General features: G+C 36.1%; 1 protein-coding gene across 2 annotated transcripts; it reads left to right on the top strand.

Moving 5' to 3' along the window:
• Positions 1-2,846: 2,846 nt before the first annotated feature.
• On the top strand, positions 2,847-12,671 carry LOC115954663 (U-box domain-containing protein 33-like). Of its 2 annotated transcripts, XM_031072582.1 has the most exons (13): positions 2,847-3,264; positions 3,915-4,036; positions 4,483-4,595; positions 5,288-5,392; positions 5,739-6,174; positions 6,357-6,494; positions 7,032-7,334; positions 7,597-7,899; positions 8,162-8,200; positions 8,984-9,469; positions 9,578-10,345; positions 11,028-11,215; positions 12,321-12,671. In XM_031072582.1, the coding sequence occupies exons 1-12, from the start codon at positions 3,114-3,116 to the stop codon at positions 11,208-11,210; spliced, it is 3,147 nt and encodes a 1,048-aa protein (XP_030928442.1). In that variant the 5' UTR covers positions 2,847-3,113; the 3' UTR covers positions 11,211-11,215; positions 12,321-12,671. The 2 variants fall into 2 exon arrangements, with proteins under 2 accessions (XP_030928442.1, XP_030928443.1); XM_031072583.1 differs by lacking the exons at positions 7,597-7,899; positions 12,321-12,671 and having other exon boundaries at positions 8,162-8,196; positions 8,980-9,469; positions 11,028-12,042.
• The last annotated feature ends 3,507 nt before the right edge of the window (positions 12,672-16,178 follow it).

Genomic DNA, 16,178 nt, shown 5'->3' with positions numbered 1-16,178 from the left:
TATCAAACATTCCCTTTCTTCTTGGCTCTGAAGCAATTAAATTAGAGTATATGACTACATAACGTGCACTTCGTGGAAGTTGCCACTTGTAATTGGAAGATGCTGGGTTGGAACTTGGGAAGTTCTATATGAACTATTCAGATTGAGTAGTTCTCTTTTTCTTTTTCTTTATTTAGAGCTTGGAAGATTAACCCTATGTTTGGAAGTTTTGAGAGAGAGGAGAGTAGAGGAGAGGGGAGTAAAGGGGAATAGTTATCACCCACTTTGTTTGGATTTTTTAAAATTAAATAAGGGAAAAGAGAATAATTAGTCTTTTTATTTGTAATTTTGTTAATATGGTAACGGTAAATTTGATAATTCATTTGGTTAAGTATTTTTATGCTCCACTCTCCCTCCAAATCTCTCCAATTTAGGGGAATTAAAAATGAGGGGTTGGAAGTAGTTCAAATCCCTCCAAACCCCTCCAAATTCCTCTCCCTCCTTCCTTAAAAAACATCCAAACAAGGTATTTAAATTACTCTCCCTCCTTCTACTCTACTTCCCCTCCTTCCCCCAACATCCAAACATAGCATAAGTTCTTAGTGCTCTCTTTCCTTCCTTCTTTCTTTTTTTTAAGTCATCTTCTTTGACTCCCCCTCCCCGTTAAATTATTCATTCCTTACGGAGGACTGAATAATTTATCTCCCTCCCTCCTCCACCATGTTAGGATTATCAGTCTTTAATATGAATCTAATTAAATTTATAGCAAAAAAACAGTTGAGAATAATTGATTATCATGGACATATTCAATTTCATACTTTATTGAGTTGTCGACTTATAATGAGAACATCACATTCACATGAGTCTATTATTGACACTCAACAAATTATGTACAAATCATATATTGACACCACATTTTTCTTGTCAATTTTAGGTGAATTGGTCAACAAAACAAATTTAAATAAAAATTTAGAAAGTTGTAGGGGAGAAAAAAAATAAAGCGTGGAGTGATTAGAGTTGAAAACCTGTTTTGACCAAATGTGGTTTCGTGAGAAGTGCTTGAATTATAATACAATGTTTCTTAGAAAGAATAAAAAGGTTTAAAAACATTCTCTTATTCCCCCCTTTTTTTTTATGGAATTCCAACTTGTTTTTATATCCAAAAAAAAAAAATTCCCACTTGTATATCCATTATTTTATTTTATTTTCTGAATGCCCTTTAATTTTTAATCCGTTGAATTTTATTTTCTCCTCTTAAATCACTTATTCACCCTCTTCTACAATTGGAGTACAGAAGTTTGTCTCAATTTTTTTTTAAATCAATTTTGAAAACTTTTTTTTAATAGTCCATGAATATATATATATATATATATATATATATAAGCTACAAAGTTCTTGACAAATAAAATTCATTAAGAAATGAGATATTTGAAATCTATATGTTTTTTTCTTAAAAATATTAAAAGATGTCCGTTGAGTTACAAATTTCTTAGCAAATAAAATTCATCTTTACTCTCAGGTAGTATAGTAAAAACAATCTCTAAGGGTCGGTTTGGATATCGCTTATTACTAAAAACTGAAAACACCGTAGCAAAATAATTTTTAAATGTGTGAATAGTGCCGTAAGACCCAATTTTAAGGTTAGATCTGTGTTTTTCTGTATTTGCGGGTCCCGTGCAATGTGCACGGGACCCAACCAAAAAACGCAAACGCGTTGCTATCCAAACCCAACCTAAATATCGATGATGAGGTCTTATGGCATCCTATGTTTCCAATAGAGATGGTGAAGTTTGAACTCTTCTCCACTTGCAATAAAAAATAAAATCCCTAAATAATCCCTTTTAAAATAAAATGCTAATTGATTCAAATCTGACTGCAAGAAGACCTACACGCTACACCAATGAATCAAGAAACTCTTCATCACTGTTTAATTTTAAAATGTCAAAATGCAAAAAGACTTCGGGGGTTTGGATCAGTTCTAAATTTTTTTTTTGGTTTTCCAAGGTATCCCAGGTTTTTAGCTCAAGACTAATCCATCGAGATACTATTGAGCGCCAAGGCGAGGACCTCTCCCAAGAAAGTTTGCTACATCCAGAAGGGCCTGAAACCAAGACCACTTGCTTAAGCGACCAAAGCCCCTTCCACTCAAGCCAACCTTCATTGGTGATCAGTACTAAATTAACCACTATGCTATCAATTGTTTTTTTATGCATAGTTGCAAACAGCACAATAACATACAATGATACAAACAACCAGCTGGGCCAGCCAGCATCTCAAGACAAACCAACACAAACAAAGATAAGATAATCTAAACATACAACTATCTAGGAGGGCATCTAAGAGCTGAACTATATAGAGATGCCCCAAGAGCACTGCACAGTGCTCTGTTCAGCACAGAATTGGAGAAACCACATCTGTTTTCTACTCCCAATGTACTATGCAGTGTTTACTCAACATTACTTACAATAAAGTTAGGCTTTTGTTAACGGGTGGCATGAGGCATCGTGCTTTCATTAAAAAAGAATCTAAAAGTCCCACTGTATTGAGAAGTAATTAAAAAAAAAAGCGACTCATATAATACTGCACCGAAAAAGCTGATCAATTACAATTAAATATATATATATATATATATATATATTAAAAAAAATCCTTATAAACTACTTCAATGCACTTATTAACTGGACTCATGGGAGATGGCACCCTAGAAGCTAATTGATTACAATAAAAACTCAACCTTAACCGCTTGTTACCCGGACCAGTAAAGTTATTAACAAATGTGACATTATCTAGTCAAAGACATGCATTGACAATATTTGTTGTTATCCACCTCTCATCCAATTGGCTTTTCTTAAAAAAGATGAAAAAACGTTAATTGACCTCGTCATCGTCTTCATGGCACCGTGGAATCTTTATGCACAACTTCGCAACTCCCTGACTAATACTATGTTCTGCGTAGAAAGTCACTTCTGAGGTCAACTCAAGACAAAACTTGACACCAAAAGCAAAAGACCTCTTTAGTGCATCTTTACACAAGCTGCTCTTCTCATCTTCCTATGAAATCTTGTTTCATCTGTGTCCTGTTGTTTATTTCAAAAGTTTGGTGGGAGGAAGTTTGGGTTTGAACTTGAACCCATATGGAGGATAATATAGTACACGTTGCGCTGGGAAAAAATGTGAAGGAGTACAAACCAATCTTGGCGTGGGCGGTATGGGCAATAAAGAACTCTGGGGGTAGAACTATATTTGTCATTCATGTTCACCAGCCAGCAAAAATGATCCCAATGAGTAAGTTGTCAACATTTGTGCGCTTTATACACGTTTGCACAAGTGCCTAGCAAATTAATAAAGCCAATAAATATATATTTAGCTAATAGCAATTTATGTCATGTGTATCTGAAGTTATGAACTTTGGTGATAATCCTTCTTTTGATGTTGTAATTTAAAGTTACGTACTTGATAACTTACTGAAGTTAGACTTATTTTACTAGTTTTTTTTTTTTTTTTTAATTCCAATCGAGTGAATTGAAAAGGGTTTGCCTCTTGATGATCATTGTTTTTAAGATTTTCCAGGTACTTGTAGCTTTTTTGGAGGGAAAACAGTGGATTAGGATTTGACAATGAATTATATTGAGGAAAAACTTGGATGAAAAATTGGGCGTAGTTTAAGGGAAATTAAATTTGGTAATTTGATTAGAAGTTCCATAAATTTTGGTCAATCTGAATAATTTGTTGATTTTGCTGCAAATTTAAACTAGTAATCGGGTGTTCTTATGAAATTTGGCTGAAGAATTTATTTACTTCTAAGGTTCTACCTAGTTAGACTTTGGTATTTATAAACATGCCTGTTTCTGGTTTGCAATTTTTATCATCTTTTTAATGGTAGTTGGTACCCATAATGGAATTTATTACATAGTAACTCTATCCTTGGTTTCTAGTGGGAGCAAAATTTCCAGCAAACACAATGAAGGAACGGGAACTCAGGGCATACCGGGAACTTGAAAGGCAAAATATGCAGAAAATCCTGGATGAGTATCTGCTTATCTGCCGCCAAATGGGGGTACAAAGCCATCTCATATCTCTTTCGATGAATGTGTTATTAACTCAAGTTGTTTCTGAGTCTATTCAGCAAAAAAAAAAAAAAAAAAAGAGTTGTTTCTGAGTTTTATCAAGTAGATAAGACAACTGAAGCTGTGTGCTTAGTATGATATTCATTTTCATTGGTTTATTTTTCTTTTTTCTTTTTATTTTGAAAGATATGATCTGAGAGCACTGGTCCACAGTTACAAGATCCTATCACTAGGACTACACACCTGTAGTTCATTTAAAATGTTTCTACCTAATAGGATGTGTGTGTGTGTGTGTGTGTGTGCAATTAGGCTGCAGAGAGCTTCCAATTTTAGCACGATCATTTCAAAAGTATCGGAGTTCATTGGAAATAGTTAAGTTAGCCTAAATGTGCTGAACTTTCTGATTTATTTTGGCATCTATAAATTTATAATGCAGGTACAAGCAGAATCACGACATATTGAAATGGAGAGTATTGAGGAGGGAATTGTGGAACTCGTCTGCCAGCTTGGGATCAGGAAGCTTGTTATGGGAACAGCAGCCTACTCAAAGTACAACCACCAGACTGATTTCTGTTTTTGTTTTACTTTCCATGTTTTAACCATCATGTTCTTTTTTATTTCCATTTATACTTATGCAAAAATATATTGCCATTATATCCGCTTTGAAAATCCAAAAGGTGCATTGCATTTGAATGATTCTCACTGGATGTGCCTTATATTGGGAAATTTTTTGCGAATTCTGCATGCACGAGTGGGCACTAGGTCAGGACCATAGAGAGACTGAAGAATATGGGATCTTAGTTGCCTTCAAAACTTTTTGACCAAGAAATCAGATCAGTTAATAGATAAGAAAGTGTCTATGGTCAGGAATAAGATATATACCAGCCAATTAGTTATTCTTTTTTGTACAGGCCTTGAGGTTCATTTACTAGGGGGTGTCATTGATTGGTTGTTCTCTTAACTAATTGATTAATTATCTTTCTAGTGAAAGATAATATTGTTATAATTTGTGAAAGGTGTTTACAAGCCATTTCCTGGTTTCTAGAATTTGCAGTTTTATATAAATAAATAAATATATATATATATATATATAATGATAATTAATTTCCTTGTTTTATGATGGTTTTTCCCAACATTTTTAGTTTAATTCAATCTCACTAATGGTCCACAGAATTGAAACTTGTATATATGCAACTATACACTGAGATTGCTTACGGTTTACCCCCTGCCTAACATTGCAGGAGAACAATGGACATCAAGTCTAAGAAAGCAAGATACGTGCGCCTACAAGCATCTAAGTCCTGTCGCATTCAATTTATATGCAAGGGGCGCCTTGTCCACACCAGGTTTGCTTGATGTTTTTGTTTTTAACACTTTTTGCAGTGCTGATGTGTACCAATATATTTGAAATATATTGCATGAAGATATGTACTCCCCAAATGTGAAGCTTCTTATTGTTAATTGACTGTATGAGTAGGATTTACTAGTTACAAAATGCTTGATTGGCTACTGAAATAGAGATATTGTTGTACACTTCAAACTGCTATAAATGATTTCCTTGTTTATAGGTTCAAAATTTTTCTTATGTACTTGATTTGAGTCATTATTACTACTAGTGTGTGTGTGTGTGTAGATATATTAAATAAGCCTTGATGCCAAGATGATTACTAATGCAAGTACCACAAAATATAGGGAAGGTATTTTAGATGGAGCAGATGTGGAGGTCAGACCAAATCAAAACTGTAAAACTGAACCATCAAACTATGGGAGATCACAATCTGCGGGGAAAAATATTGGTGCAGCACCTACCAGCTTAGCTCAAGTTTCATTTTCCAGTGAAAGGAATGCTAGTATTTACTATAGTGTAGGGAGTGGAACAGACATTTCTTCCCTTGATTGTACTGAAGAGTTCTCAACTCCAAGGAGCAGGTCAGTTACAGAAGGGAGTTCAGATGAATGGTTTGAATCTTCAAGGAGGTATCCTCCAAGTTTGGATTATTCAAAATGCTCTGCCAGTAGATCAGTTGACATAGCTCGGATTTCATCTGTTAGGTCTGAGGGGAGTGAGTTAAGCACATTTCCTCAGTCCATAGAGAGTCCTTATTGTTTATCTCCTCCTAGTTTACTGGTATGTGCAAAGCAAAATTATCATACATGAGACAATATTTATGTTGAGCAGAATTTGCATGTTTATCCAAGCTCAGATTTTGGTTTTATAAGATCATGTCACCTCTCTCTTTGGAAATAATTGTCTTAGTTGATTCAGATATGACTGGTTTCAAAACTTAAAAAATCAATTGACTCTGGCAGGATGGAAGTGTAGATGAAACTCTCTATGCTCAACTTGAAAAGGCCATGGCAGAGGCTGAACATGCGAGGCGAGAAGCATTTCAAGAGGCAGAGAGGCGCGCCAATGTGGAAAAAAATGCAATTGAAGCTAAGCGCAGGGTAAGCCTAAAGTTTTCTAGCACAACTTTGACCTTTTCCTTTGTATTGGAATTAATGATTAAAAACATATAAGAACTACAGAATGAAGTTCTCTCTTTTGTTTTTTTTAACACAATACACCCTCTACTTAACTAATAAATCACTTAACCATATTTAGGACTGGAAGATGGACATAATCTAACTGCACTATGTATGGAATTTGTTCCATCATAAACTTAGAAAACATCATACTTAGGGTCCGTTTGGATACAGCTGAAAACTGAAAACTGAAACTGAAAACTGAAAAACACTGTAGCAAAATAATTTTTAAATGTGTGAATAGTATAATGGGACCCATTTTTAATGAAAAAGTTACTGAAAAGTGTATTTTGTGGGACCCATGAACAGTGCATAAAAGCACTGTCCACACAAGAAAAGTCAAAAAGTTACGCTTGACAAAAAAAAAAAAAATTCTGAAACGTAAACGTGCGTCTGGGAAGCGCAAAACGCGCTTCCCAAACGCACTCTTAATTAATTCTCCAAATGCATAATTTACAGGCTCAAGTGTTAGAAAGCTTATGCACTGAGGAATCGAAACAAAGGAAAGAAATTGAGGAAGCTCTAGCAAAAGAGAAAGAGGAACATGAAAAGGTGAAAATTCAGCTAAACAAAGTGATGGAGGATCTCCGGGTTGCCTTGGATGAAAAATCATCACTGGAAAGCCAAATTGCAGAATCTGATGGGATGGTAGAGGAGTTGGAGCTGAGTATTGCATCTGTTGTGCAATTGTTGCAAACTTGTAAAAAAGAACGGGATGAATTTCTGGTGGAGCGTGACAATGCAATTGAAGCTAAGCGCAGGGTAAGCCTATAGTTTTCTAGCACAAATTTGACCTTTTCCTTTGTATTGGAATTAATGATTAAAAACATGTAAGAACTACAGAATGAAGTTCTCTCTTTTGTTTTTTTTAACACAATACACCCTCTACTTCACTAATAAATCACTTAACCATATTTAGGACTGGAAGATGGACATAATCTAACTGCACTATGTATGGAATTTTTTCCATCATAAACTTAGAAAACATCATACTTAATTAATTCTCCAAATGCATAATTTACAGGCTCAAGTGTTAGAAAGCTTATGCACTGAGGAATCGAAACAAAAGAAAGAAATTGAGGAAGCTCTAGCAAAAGAGAAAGAGGAACATGAAAAGGTGAAAACTCAGCTAAACAAAGTGATGGAGGATCTCCGGGTTGCCTTGGATAAAAAATCATCACTGGAAAGCCAAATTGCAGAATCTGATGGGATGGTAGAGGAGTTGGAGCAGAGTATTGCATCTGTTGTGCAATTGTTGCAAACTTGTAAAAAAGAACGGGATGAATTTCTGGTGGAGCGTGACAATGCAATTGAAGCTAAGCGCGGGGTAAGCCTATAGTTTTCTAGCACAACTTTGACCTTTTCCTTTTTATTGGAATTAATGAATAAAAACATATAAGAACTACAGAATGAAGTTCTCTCTTTTGTTTTTTTTAACACAATACACCCTCTACTTCACTAATAAATCACTTAACCATATTTAGGACTGGAAGATGGACATAATCTAACTGCACTATGTATGGAATTTTTTCCGTCATAAACTTAGAAAACATCATACTTAATTAATTCTCCAAATGCATAATTTACAGGCTCAAGTGTTAGAAAGCTTATGCGCTGAGGAATTGAAACTGTAGTAACCCAAGAAAGGGGGTCTTGCATTCCATGGAATCCCACATCGCCTAGGGAAGCACATGGGAATGTGTTTATAAGGAATGATCTCCCTTCAATGTGTAGAGGCCTTTTCCCCAGCGCAACCTGGGGAAGATGGAATGCAAGACCCCCTTTCTTGGGTTACTACAATCCACCCCCCTTACGGGCACACGCGTCCTCGCGTGTGGGGCCCACACTTCCGGCTAGGGCATGGCTCTGATACCATCTGTAACGACCCCACCTCAACTGTGTAGATATTGTCCGCTTTGGAGCCCATACCCCTCACGGTTTTGTTCTTCCCCAGGTTGCGCTGGGGAAAAGGCCTCTACACATTGAAGGGAAATCATTCCTTATAAACACATTCACATGTGCTTCCCTAGGCGATGTGGGATTCCATAGAATGCAAGACCCCCCTTTTTGGGTCACTACAATCCACCCCCCTTACGGGCACACGCGTCCTCGCGTGTGGGGCCCACACTTCCGACTAGGGCATGGCTCTGATACCATCTGTAACGACTTCACTCCAACTGTGTAGATATTGTCCACTTTGGGGCCCATACCCCTCATGGTTTTGTTCTTCCCCAGGTTGCGCTGGGGAAAAGGCCTCTACACATTGAAGGGAATGTGTTTATAAGGAATGATTTCCCTTCAATGTGTAGAGGCCTTTTCCCCAGCGCAACCTGGGGAAGAACAAAACCGTGAGGGGTATGGGCTCCAAAGCGGACAATATCTACACAGTTGAGGTGGGGTCGTTACAGAAACAAAGAAAAGAAATTGAGGAAGCTCTAGCAAAAGAGAAAGAGGAACATGAAAAGGTGAAAATTCAGCTAAACAAAGTGATGGGGGATCTCCAGGTTGCCTTAGATAAAAAATCATCACTGGAAAGCCAAATTGCAGAATCTGATGAGATGGTAGAGGAGTTAGAGCTGAGTATTGCATCTGTTATGCAATTGTTGCAAACTTGTGAAAAAGAACGGGATGAATTTCTGGTGGGGCGTGACAATGCAATAAAAGAAGCCGAAGAGTTGAGAAGAAAAAAAGTTGAGTCCTCAAGCACACGAATGCCTCAATTCTCCGAGTTCTCATACTTAGAGATTGACAAAGCAACTCAAAATTTTGATCCATTTCTGGAAATTGGAGAAGGAAGACACGGGAACACGTATAAAGGTATCTTGCGTGAAATCCAGGTGGCTATAAAAGTGCCACACCAACGTAACTTGCAAGACCCCTTAGGATTCCAAAGTGAGGTAGGACGATTAAACTGTTTTGTATATTGAATTTGGCCATTCCAATCGAATTGGACCTAAATTGATCAAAACTATGGCATTGTATCACATTACATGGTTCTATTTCAGGTTGATACATTGAATAAGTTGAGGCATCCGAATCTTGTTACGCTGATCGGATACTGCCAAGAAGTTCAGGCTCTCATCTATGAGTATCTCCCAAATGGAAGCCTTGAAGATCGACTCAGCTGCAAGGACAATACTCCTCCATTATCATGGCAAATTCGAATATGCATCGCCACAGAATTGTGCTCTGCCCTCATCTTTCTTCATTCCTGTAAACCATTCAGCGTATTACATGGTGATTTGACACCCGCCAAGGTTCTCCTTGATGCCAACTTTGTAAGCAAACTCTGTGACTTTGGAAGGTGTCGTCTACTATCTCATGATCTAAGTTCAAACAACCTCACTCTGCGTTGGAAAACTGAGCTAAAGGACACTAGTTTTGCTTATCTTGATCCGCAGTTCCATTCAACAGGAGAGCTTACTTTAGAGTCAGATGTATATTCATTTGGAATCACATTGTTACAGTTGTTGACTGGAAGGCCGCCCCGGGGGTTAAAAAAGGAAGTGAAATATGCATTAGATGCAGGAAAGTTAGAAGACCTCTTGGATCCTTTGGCTGGAGATTGGCCATTTGAGCAAGCTAAACAGTTGGCTCACTTGGCCTTGAGTTGTAGTGAAATATACCGGGAGAACCGGCTAGACCTTGCATTGGATGTTTGGCCGGTACTTGAACCAATGAGGGAGGATTTGTGTGGAGACTCATCCTCACTCCAGCTGAGCACCAAAGAACACTCCGAACCTCCTTCGTATTTTCTCTGTCCCATCTCCCAGGTAGGTTATTGAATTTATATTTATTTTCCACTGTCTTCAATTCAGGTTGACCCTTTTGAAATAATGGTTAAATGATTAAATTTACCATTTATTAACAACTTAATTTTTTGGATAATTGGTAATTTATCAAACCCTATTTCAAAAATTTCCATTTCAAAATTCTTTTGTGTGTGTGTATGCTGCTGATATATTTCTTGTTTCATTTTCCTAATTAAAAGAGTCCAAAATCCAAATAGAAAGTGCTTATTCTCACCTTGGAAAGTTTGGAATTTGGCTCTAGAAAGAATCACATCTCTGTGTTCTTAGTACATTGACTTTCATACTATATAGGAATTACAAAAAATAATAATAATAATAAAGTGAAAGTTACTAGATAGTAATTAAATTATTGATCTTGGAAACCATCAAAATCAAGAACAAAACTTGGATTTTTTGCTGGCTTTCTTGGTCTACATCCTCTCATGCTTTTCCAAATAGTCAAATCCTAAGTGTCCGTATCTAGTGGCAAAAGATTTTCTGAACATGTTTGTCCATGAGTAATGTAACTTTGATTTGCAATCTCTGTTTCATGTTGGAACTCTTTCTGCCACAAACCTACTTCATTGGACTAATTATTTTCATCACATAAAATGCATTCCTTTTTTTTTTTTTTTTTACGAATGTTCTATTTACAATCTTGCAGGACGTCATGCAAAATCCTCATGTGGCAACGGATGGTTTTACTTATGAAGAGAAGGTTTTGAGAGAATGGTTTGATGGTGGACATGACACTTCACCAATGACAAATTTGAAGCTTGAACACTGCAATCTTGTACCCAATTATGCTCTTCGTTCAGCCATTCAAGAGTGGCAACAAAAACATTGAAATCTGTATTTTCCTTTCCCCTTAGTTTTACATATTTTTTATACCACCTGGTCCAACCCACAGGTGCATTTTGCAGTTAATTATTTTTTTAGGGAAAAAAATTAATAGATCAATACATTTTTCTTCTTTGTTAAATCCTAGATTCTGCTGGAGCATAATATTGCATGATGTGTATTACATAATGGTCTTGTCTTTCCGCTCAGCCAGTTCTGGTTATAGGTTCACACCTAAAATAAATGCAAAGATATCAAGAGTCTTGTAAATCAATTTGTACTGTCTAGTGTTTTCAACATAGATGTCCATAGTTCAAATTCTGTAACTACTGAATTCATCCAAAAAAAGAAAGAAAAGAAAAGACAAACTCAAATCCTGACACCACTTATGAGCTTTTTTGGTTGAGATGGATGCTACTCACTCCTCTACCACTCCTATCTATTGTGACATTCGTGATGGTTTTCATGAGTGGACTATACATATCAAGATTGACTGTCATTCTATCTCCCGCATCTTCTTCAAGCTACTATGTAGCTTTGCTTATGTAATCTCAACACCAACTTGTTTGACATTATTACCAACTCTCATCCACAAGGGTGCTTTATTGATAGTCTCCAAAACTCAAGTTAGTTTCCTATGGCCCACTTTGTGCTATTGTAATTCTATACTTGTGTACTAGTAGTTCTAGACTCTGATCTATAGGCCCCTCTATACATGGTAGAATTTCTCAAAACATAATATATACTTTCAGTATCAACACTATCTCTCTTCTTTAAAATTGGCGTCTTCCTTGCAATCACAGAAATGTGCCAAGCAGACCACCCACATCCTCCAGTAGTCCAAATAATACAGAGCGGTGATTGTTTCACAATGTGCGTACAGAAAACATAACTAATATTGAAAACACAATTTCAATTATAATTGTGAAATTTTGTTTTCAAAACATGATTTCACTATTTAACAATTATTTTTAAAATCGTATTTTGAAGTGTATATAGCAGTGTATAATTCAGCGTATGCAGCAATAATTAGCAAATATAACATATGAATAAATATCAATATGAGAAAGAAAGACTTGTACCACCAGCTAAGAGAAGAATGGTCAACCCGCTGCAGGGGGTGGGGGACTAATCAGGGACTGCAGCGGACACTGGATCAAAGGATTTACGAGATCCATTGGTTTTGCCACCAGCATTACAGTGGAATTCTGGGCTTTAAGGGATGGGTTGAAGCTGGCTTTGAGTGAAGGAATTCAGAACTTGATTGTGGCGTTGGATGCAAGAGTGGTGATTGATCTTATTAGCTCTAATGTGGACACGGTTAAACCATACTCTCCTCTATTGTGTGATTGTAGGTGCTTGCTGAGAAGGTTTCCTCGGGTTCAAGTGAAGCATGTTTATAGGGAAGGCAATCGCTGTGCAGACGCACTTGCAAGATGGGGATGTTTAATGGATGATGCTTTTGTTGTATTTAGTTCTCCACCAAGTACTGATGTTTTGTTTTTAGTTAATTCGGACTTGGCTGGCATGTATGTAAATAGAACTGTTAACACTGGTCTCACCTCTAGTGTGGGATAGCTTTAGTTTATTTTCCTGTTAACCAAAAAAAAAAAAAAACATTCCCCTTCTTCTTGGCTCTGAAGCATAATTCGGACTTGGCTGGCATGTATGTAAATAGAACTGTTAACATTGGTCTCACCTCTAATGTGGGATAGCTTTAGTTTATTTTCCTGTTAACCAAAAAAAAAAAAAAAACATTCTCCTTCTTCTTGGCTCGGAAGCTATTTAATTGGAGTATATGACTAAAAAACATGCACTACATCGAAGTTGTCACTTGTCATTGGAAGATGCTGGGTTGGAACTTAGTAGAGTATTTCTTTTTTTTTTCTTTTTTCTATTTTTCTTTATTTAGAACTTGGAAGATTAAGTACTAAGTGCTCTCTTTCTTTCTTTTCTTTTTTTAAGTTATCTTCTTTCTATATTCATTCCTTACGGAGGAGTGAATAATTTCTCTCCCTCCCTCCTCTAATTAAATTTATAGCAAAAAAAAAAAAAAAGAGAATAATTGAATCTTATAGACACATTCAATTTTATACTCTTTTGATTTGTCAACTTATGATAAGGGTAACATCACTTTCACATAGATCATTGTTGACACTCAACTTATAATGCATAAATCATAACTTCACACCATATTTTCCATGTCAATTTTAGGTGAATTGATCGATAGAACAAAATGAAATAAAAAATTTAGAAACTTGTAGGAGAGAAAAATAAAAATAAAGTGTGAAGTTTGCAAAGTTTCTTAGGGAAAATAAAAAGGTTTTAAGACATTATCTTATTTCCAATTTTTTTATGGAATTACAACTTGTTTTATATATAAGAAAATTCCCACTTGTATATCCATTATTTAATTTTATTTTCTAAAATGCCCTATAATATATAATCCCTTGAATTTTATTTTATCCTCCTAAATCACTGATTCACCCTCTTCTACAATTGGATTATCCATGATTGTCTCACTTTTGAAAACGGTTTTTTTTTTTTTTTTTAAGTCCATGAATGGACTTTTTTATTTTAATAATTCGCTAGTTATATTAAGAGCATGAAATATTTGAACTCTACATATTTCTTGAAAATACTAAGAAATATTAGTTGAGATATAAAACTCTTAGCAAATAAAACTCATCTTTATATCTAGAAATTGTAGTAAAAATAATCCCTGCATGTCAATGATCAAAGTCAAATGGCATTCTATGTTGTTTCCAATAGAGATGGACAAGTTTGAATTCCTTCTCCCTCTAGCAATAAAAAATAAAATCCCTATATAGTTTCTTTTAAATTAATGAAACTTCTTTTTAATCTGTTTATGTATGATAATGCTAATAGATTCAAATTCAACTACAAGAAGACCTACACCAATGAATCAAGACTGTTTAATTTTTGAAAGGGCAAAATGCAAAAAGACCTTAGGGGTCTGGGTCAGTTCTAAATTGACCACTATGCTATCAATTGGCTTTTATGATTGGCAAATTTATTCCAAAAGAAACATGCATAAAACTATCTAGGAGGGCATCTAAGAGCTGATCTAGAGATGCCCCAAGAGCACCGTACAGCGCTCTGTTCAGCACAGAATTTGAGAAATGACCTCTGCTTTCTACTCACCATGTACTGTTTACTTAATATAACTTGAAATATAGTTAGGGTTTTGTTAACAGATGGCATCGAGAATTTATACGTCTCACTTTTTTAGGAAGCAACAAAAACAAATAAATAAATACTTTTTAAAATAACTTATGTGAGACCACTGAAAAGCTAACCAATTACAATTAAAAAGTGGGTTCCAGTTAGCTCAACTGGTAAAGTCTCTAATGGTTGTATAAGAGATCTGAGGTTCAATTCTCACCTACACCAAAAACTGATTGGTATCTTAGTCTGATGATAAAGAGCTATCATCAGGAGTGGATGCCATAGGTTGAAACTCTCTCAAAAAAATAAAAACAATTAAAAAAAAAAAAAAAAAGTCCTTAACTATATACACTGCAATCACTGTTGAAGTGGGCCGTGTGTGGATTGAATTGCCACAAGCCCATGTCCACCTAAGTGTGTCACTTTTGACCGAATTTCACAAGGAATAGCAATTCCAAAAACAGCCGACTTTGACATATATATATATATATATATATATTATATTTCAAGTGCAGCCGTGAGATTAAAAAAAAGAGTAATTCCAATTAACCTAGTTAGCAGCCACATGAGAGAAAATAGAGAAAAGAGAGGCAGCCAGTTTCTATTCTTTTTTTTTTTGTGAGAGAGTGCTAGGGTGTAATTGGGATTTGGGTTTCTTGAGAGTGTTCTTGTGCGCTGTTGTATTTTCCCTGATAATAGTGAAATCCTTGCAACTCCGTGGACGTAGGCAAATTGCCGAACCACGTAAATATTGTCTTGTGCGTGTGATTATTTTTCTTTGACGTGTGTTTTCTCTATTTGTTTTATTTCTCACAGGTTGGGATTTTTTTATTAAATTCCCTACAACTGGTATCAGAGCCTAGGATTAGGTTTGAGTGGGAGCAATGGCAGAGGAAGCAGGAAAGGCGTCTGGAATAGAAAAGTTTGATGGCACAGACTTCGCATATTGGAGGATGCAGATTGAAGATTATCTCTATGAGAGGAAATTGCATCTGCCTCTTTTGGGGACAAAACCTGAGGCTATGAAGGCTGAGGAATGGGTTCTTCTTGACAAACAGGTACTAGGAGTTATCAGGTTAACTCTGTCTAGGTCTGTTGCACACAATGTTGTAAAAGAGAAGACCACAGCAGATCTGATGAAGGCTTTGATTGGTATATACGAAAAGCCGTCAGCAAACAATAAGGTGCACTTGATGAAGAAACTGTTCAATCTGAAGATGGCAGAGAATGCATCAGTAGCACAACATATGAATGAATTTAATACTATCACAAATCAATTGTCGTCTGTAGAAATTGATTTTGATGATGAGATTCGTGCTCTGACCGTCTTGGCTTCTTTGCCAAACAGTTAGGAGGCAATGAGGATAGCAATAAGCAATTCTACAGGAAAGGAAAAACTCAAGTACAATGATATACGAGATTTAATTCTGGCTGAGGAGATTCGTAGAAGAGATGCACGTGAATCCTCAAGATCTGGTTCTGCCCTAAACCTTGAGACAAGAGGCATAGGTAATAACAGAAATTCAAATCGGGGCAGATCAAAATCTATAAATTCTAATCGGAACAAAAGTAAATCTAGATCAGGCCAACAAGTACAATGCTGAAATTGTGGGAAAACAAGTCACTTTAGGAATCAATGCAAAAATCCCAAGAAGAAGAATGAAGATGATTCTACTAATGCTGTAACAGAAGAGGTACAGGATGCATTACTTCTTGCAGTAGACAGTCCACTTGATGATTGGGTTTTGGATTCAGGAGCTTCGTTTCATACCACTCCACACCGAGA

Source organism: Quercus lobata, chromosome 8, assembly GCF_001633185.2.
Source record: "Quercus lobata isolate SW786 chromosome 8, ValleyOak3.0 Primary Assembly, whole genome shotgun sequence".
In the NCBI taxonomy this organism is placed as follows: domain Eukaryota; kingdom Viridiplantae; phylum Streptophyta; class Magnoliopsida; order Fagales; family Fagaceae; genus Quercus; species Quercus lobata.
This window is presented reverse-complemented; position numbering and strand designations above follow the sequence as displayed.